Consider the following 6114-nt stretch of genomic DNA (forward strand, 5'->3'; position numbering starts at 1 on the left):
GCCAGGCTGAGCTTTCCCAAGAGGAAGCCTGCCACCCCACTCTTCCCACAAAGAGGCAGACCTTCTCAAATGGCAGGGTGGTGGGTCCACAGGCAGCCAGGGAGGGAGGCTGAACAACAGGCTTGCACTGTTTAACAGGCATCAGAGCCACCAACTTGGAGACAGAGCATGAGACTGCTTTTTAAAAAAGTCCCACACCCTCAAAAATTACAGCTGCTCAGTATTACTAATCTGAGAAGGTTGAATTGTTACCTATTGCACAGCTGTTACCGTAACATGTATCAGAAATTCCAGTTTCAGTAAAAAAGCATGCGTGTGTGAGAGAGAGAGGCAGCAGCAACCCTTGGCAGAGAAAAAATGAGCTCTGTCACACTCTACAAGCAGGAGCAGCTCTCAGAGGAGCCTGACTGCACTCAGCTATGTTAGTAAACTTTGGAAAGTTTTGGCCTACAAAACCACCAGGTTGTTTCCAGTTGCAGCAGTGAAGGTGGGCCTTTTGGACTGGATTTTCCCCTTAGGCTGTGTTAGCCCTAGTGTGGACTGCAGGACTGCATTGAAGACTGGTATCACACTGCTCTGGTGCTGCACAGCTCCTCATTTCAGGTCAAGGCACCAGCAAGGTGAATACGAAACTGATTCATCCAGGTAACCACCAAAACACTCACTGTCTGAGCACCATCACCCATCAGATCAAATAATCAGAAATTTTTTTTAAAATAAAAATACTTAACATTTATTCACCTTTGAAGTCACCATAGTAAAATTGTACACGCTATGAGTAACCCAGGAACGTTATTAAAAAGCTACCAGAAACATAAGGCAATTTGTACAACCATTGAAAGAAATACACAGCATGTTGAAAACAGAGTGAAATATTACTCAAACAAGACAACGCTTGATACACACTAGAGTGACAAGAACCAGCATTAAGTTTTAAACAAAAATAAAGATGTCATGGCTACAAGTATTATACAGTGATAAATACTTCAAAAATATATTAAGATATATGGAAATTCTCATTTTGTCATGGAAATCCAGAGAAATTCCAGCCTCCACTGGATTTCAATATACCAATTAAGGTTTAATATTTAAGTTCCTTTCCTTTCAGTAAGAACCAGTACTGCAGCCATTACTGTCCTGTATCAATACTTATCTTCTTGTAGTGTAATGAAATCAAGCCTTATGTTACATTAAGCCCTAATGCCTCTTGCATCACAGGCACCAATTGCTCTAAATCAACCAATGAGTTGCCTTTTGGTAACAAGTGCTGTGCACAGCATTTGAAGCCATAAACCACGTTAAATCACAGTCATTGTTCGCCCACTTTACAGTATTAATGGAAGGCGGGTTTGAAGACTTGCCCCCATGTAAATAAGACATCTCAAACAGAGGGTTTAGTAGCAAGTCCACCATAATGTTTTCCTAGCATAACATCAAGCACTCAGAAGTTACAGTACATGAACCATGCTATAGTTTAGGTTACACCTTCAAAAAGAAAGTCCAGAGGATGTTTGGAGACAACAGGTTTTAAACACGCACAAATAGTGCTTTAGTACACGTTTGTTTGTGCTGTTACTGGGTAGCGAGTGAAGCAGTTTATAGCCAAGGGTTTGGTGAGGCAGTTTTCTGAGCCAGTTTAAAAATATAGACTTCTTCTTAGAGGGTCTGTTCTATAGAAAATAAAGTGAAATCTGGTAAATTGTCAGTTTTGAGAGTACTTTCCCACGGCAAGATCCGTTCATCGGCCTACCGCACCAAGAGGAAAGCCAATCCTGCCATCCCAATCCCCGCTGCGGCTGCCATGATGGCATTGCCAATGGTGCTGCTCTGCTCAGCCGCCTCGGAGCCGTGCCTGCCGAAGAAGCGACAGAAGCCATCCTAGAACAGCAAGAGAAAGGACATTGAGTTGCTTGGCTCGCGATTAACTGGATTTCTTTTAACAAGCCTTTGGGCACAGTTTGGTTCACACTCCCAGCACAGGGTCTGTCAGCTGTAGAAACCTCTATTTTCATCATGGAAGTCCAAGCCCACTGCCTTGGGTACACACAAAAATGCTTTGTGAGAGCCCTTGCACAAGGCAACTGAAAGAAGTAGCTACAAGCATTTGCTCAACAGACAATTGCAAACTTCCTATCGAGATGCTCGGCCTATCATTACATTATTTTTGCCCTTTTAGGCAAGTTTCTGACGGAAGCTGCCAGCATTGTTCCCCCTTGAGTTTCAGAAAGCATCTGAAACACAGGATATGGAAATTTCCACTTGAGAGAGACAGTAGGCCCAAGCTGGTCCCATTTTGGTGGACATGGGACTGATTACACACTCTCTTGGAAGGGCCGGGTGGACACTGCTCAGAGCTGACCTATGACAGAGCAAAGCTGGCAGCTGCTCTCCCAGATCGTTGTGATAATCAGAAGTGGCAGCAATACAACTCCAGATGGTCGTGTTTGAACTCTGCTCCGCAGATGTCTATGTAAACAAGTTATATTCTTAATTTCTTCCGGAACTTTGTTCTTTACACTTTAATTTGTGCGAACAGGCAGTGCGATTTTGCCAAGTGACAGTGTGCACTGCAGCCAACGACCACACTGTTCTGAGCAGTCAGATGGACCAGTGACCACTGGAAAACCAAGTTCATTTTGGTCTCTGGAAAAGTCAACGAAACCAGTGGCTGCTTCCCCTCCTTTCTATTTTTAGTGCTTATTTGTACTGACACCAAGTATTCCACTAGGACTGAAAATAGGAAATGTGGACAGTTCTGCGGGATAGCTGACATTTTGTGCAGAAACGCAGGCAAAGCTGCACGGACTCCTTAAAAACCGTACCTTCAGTGTGCATCTCGAGGGGCAGAAAGTCCACACCTTCCCCGGGCCCGACCTGACCTGACCGGCTTCGGGACAAGCAGGAACAAGAGCCGCAGGCCTGGCGGGTGAGTGCCTCCACACACAGGTGTATTTAAGAACAGGCACATGGGTGGTTTTTGCTTACACCTGGGAGGGGACCTGTGCTAGCCTGCTCACCGACATCCGCAGGCTGCGGACCCAAGGGGGAAGGCAAACCTCGCCCCCCCTCAGCCAGCAGCATCACTCCTGCGGTTCCAGGAGGCTACACCCCGAGGGATCCGGCTGAGCCGCAGAACAGGGCACCCCCAGGCCCCTCGCTGGGCCACCAAGAGTCGCTGCGGCCAGCAGCCCCCGGGGATGCTCCGCTGGTCCCGCGCACTCCCATCGCCGGCAGCGACCCCGGCACGTCCCCCCGGCCGTACCCCACCGCTGCGGCGCCGGGGGACCGCCCTGCCCCGCTAACCGGGGAGAGGGCGAGCGTTCCCGGCACCCACCCCAGGCCGCCCCCGTCCCCGCTCACCCATCCGCCGTGCGCCTCCAGCCACTCGCCCCGCTCCTCGGCCAGGTAGGCGGCCAGGTGCGCGGCCAGGCAGCGCGGCCCGTCGCCGCAGCCCCGCTCGGCCAGCGCGGCCGCCAGCGTGCCCGCGAACACCACCAGCGCCAGCAGCCGGCCCCAGTTGAGGCCGCCGTCGGCCTCCAGCTGCGCCGCCACCCGCCCCAGCAGCGCGGCCGCCTCCCGCGGCTCGGCCCGCGCCAGCGGCGCGCACGAGCGGAAGAAGGGCCGCTCCTGCCGCTCCAGCTCGGCCGCCGCCCGGCGCAGCGCGGCCGCAGTGGGGCTGGGGGGCAGCGCGGCGCCGCCGCCGCGGTGCTGGAAGTAATCCTCCAGCAGCAGCGCCGTCTCCTCCTTCAGAGAGCCCGGCATGGCGGCTGCCCACGGCGGCGGCCCCGCAGCAGCAGCTGCCGCCGACTAAGAGGCGGGGCGGCCCCTTCGCCCGGCCCGGCCCGGCCCAGCCCGGGCGCTCCCCGCCTCCGGGGCGGGGCCGAGCGGGGCGGGGGCAGCGCCTTCCCCGCGGAGAAGGGTCCGCCCGCATGCCCCGGGAGGCGCTTGTGGAGCAGAGCTGCGGGTCTCTCTGGGCAGCCGAGGGAAACGCTCAGTTGTATTAATATAGATTAAATGTATTAATGAATACATATCAGTTGTATTAATATATATTTTTAATATATCAAAATACTTGCTTTAATATGTTTAGGGTTTAGGGGTTTGTGAGTTTTTTTCCACGTTACTGCCCCAAACCTGTATTTTTTGCACCAAAGGAGATGTAGGTTTTCCAGGACCATGGGATGAGTGCACTTGTGTATTTACTCAGCAAATGCAGTGGTGTTTGCTTTTTGATGGGCATATAGGCAAAATTTAGGATTAGGACCCGTCATGGGGCAAAGGGGGGGCCCCTTCACACTGTTGGTGTAAAATAAAATGGCTGAGAACAACATTGGTGTCATTTGCACAGCACCATGGTGCTATCTCAGCAAGACACCTTGCCTGCACCCCAGCTGTGCCCTTCCAGCTCCGAGTACCATCAGCTGCTTCACAGACTGGTGGGACTCCCATAAATACCACCCCAAGACCGACGGCAGATCCAGCACAGGGTACATCCAACCTGTGCTTCCTGCCCAGTGCTGGTTTGCAGGTGAGGTTCTGATGGTGGCCTGGGGCAAAGTGAGGCTGTGACCCACTGTCACTGCACAGCCCTGCAGTGGGAGAAGCATTGCCACAGCTGCCTAGGACTGGGTCACTCTCACCTCTCATCCCACAACCAGCTCAAGGTGACCAACATGTCAGCACAGGACTGCTTGGCTTCATTCCACCTATATTGAGATACAGCTGTCTCCATTTTACATCCCTGTTAGAAAATCTAAAAATAGATGGTTGGAATCAATCCTGTTGCAATTTCTCAGATCGCTGTCAAGAATTGGAGTCGCTCCTAAGGCGAGCTCTTAGTTTTTCATCCCCGTATTTGGCTTTTGTTTTGTTTTGAAGCAGGGAAATACAATCTGTGTTTATGTGCTAGAGCAGTAGCTGGAATGATATCTTTACTTTTCACAAGAGCTTTACACACATGCTTTTTAAACTATTTTTCCTTACGATTGTTAATCCTGGAGCAGGAATTTCCTATTGCATTCCTCACAGCAGGAGAGCAAGAGGGAGAGGCTGCTCTTTCTCTAGCAATATCCTCTTCCACCCTTCCTGTTTATATAGCATTTTTGTTTAACAGGACGGAGCCGTCCGATAGTGACTGCCCCAGCTATAGCTCCTTCTCTCCATATTATGGAATAGAGGTGTTTCTGACATAAATAGCTTGACAGACTAAGGGGGGGTCTCAAAGTGCTGGGATTTCCAAATCTTCCCTGGCCAGTCTTTAACAAATAAGAAATACAATGGGTATTTCAGTGTCCTGTTCCTCTATCTGTCGTTTATCTGTCATTTATGATGGGAAGTTGAGTCATTTATCTGATGGGAAGTTGAGGCCTGTCCTGTTTCATGCTTTCACCACTATCTCAGGAACAAAAAAGATGATTTTTCACAGGTGGCAAGACCATGCAGCCCAATACACAAGTCCACAGGCAGTGGCCCTGAAGTGAAAGAACCACAGGATTTTTCCGTGTAAGAACCAATGCAAGATGCGATGTCAGCCTCATTCTCACTGGATCTGGTCACAGTTTGAGCACTGATGTCACTCAGAACAAGCTGGCTCAGCACTTTCCCCAGCCCCTCAGAGGAGAGGAAATGAAACAATGCACCTAAATTAAGGAGGTGCTTTTCTTCAGTGCCTAAACTGAGCACTTCCACCAAGCACCTTCATGCTGACCACAAATTCTACACTGAGGTGGAGAGGACAGCTGGCCCCAGCACAGTTCTCTCCTAACAAGGCAGAAAGCTGAACTGCTGCATCTCAAGGTGATCTGCACATCTGGTTCACCCAAACAGTGACAGCTCCAGCATTTCAGTGACCAGCTTTCTCTGGCATCCCACTGCAACTCGAGGCCTATGCACCCACAAACACATACTCTGCATTTTCCAGATAAGGATCTGGAAAGAAAACATCACATTAGCTGCGATTCTTCTGAGCAGGAAAACAACCTGAATTCTGGCGTCCTGAATGCAGGGGGAGCTCAGACAGTGTTTCAGTTACTTTCAAGGACTGCTCACTCTCAGTTGCTGTGGCTCTCCTTGGATATTTCCAGAAAACATTCCAGAAGCAATTTTCTGGTAGAT

General features: G+C 50.3%; 1 protein-coding gene across 1 annotated transcript; it reads right to left on the reverse strand.

Annotated features, from left to right (window-relative positions):
• Positions 1-977: 977 nt before the first annotated feature.
• Positions 978-3840, reverse strand: BCL2L10 (BCL2 like 10). The gene is made up of 2 exons (XM_027644625.1): positions 3361-3840; positions 978-1878 (listed from the first exon to the last, which is right to left on the reverse strand). Exons 1-2 carry the CDS (start codon positions 3760-3762, stop codon positions 1747-1749), a joined length of 534 nt encoding a protein of 177 aa, XP_027500426.1. The 5' UTR covers positions 3763-3840; the 3' UTR covers positions 978-1746.
• Positions 3841-6114: the final 2274 nt, after the last annotated feature.

This window comes from Corapipo altera, unplaced genomic scaffold, assembly GCF_003945725.1.
Source record: "Corapipo altera isolate COAL_440 unplaced genomic scaffold, ASM394572v1 50, whole genome shotgun sequence".
Lineage (NCBI taxonomy): Eukaryota > Metazoa > Chordata > Aves > Passeriformes > Pipridae > Corapipo > Corapipo altera.

Bases quoted from the DNA above. Each gene is read 5' to 3' on its own strand.
- BCL2L10 (XM_027644625.1), bottom strand. From the start codon at position 3,762: ATGCCGGGCTCTCTGAAGGAGGAGACGGCGCTGCTGCTGGAGGATTAC. The intron at 1,879-3,360 runs GTGAGCGGGGAC...TTGCTGTTCTAG, and splicing joins TGGAGGCGCACGGCGGATGG to GATGGCTTCTGTCGCTTCTT.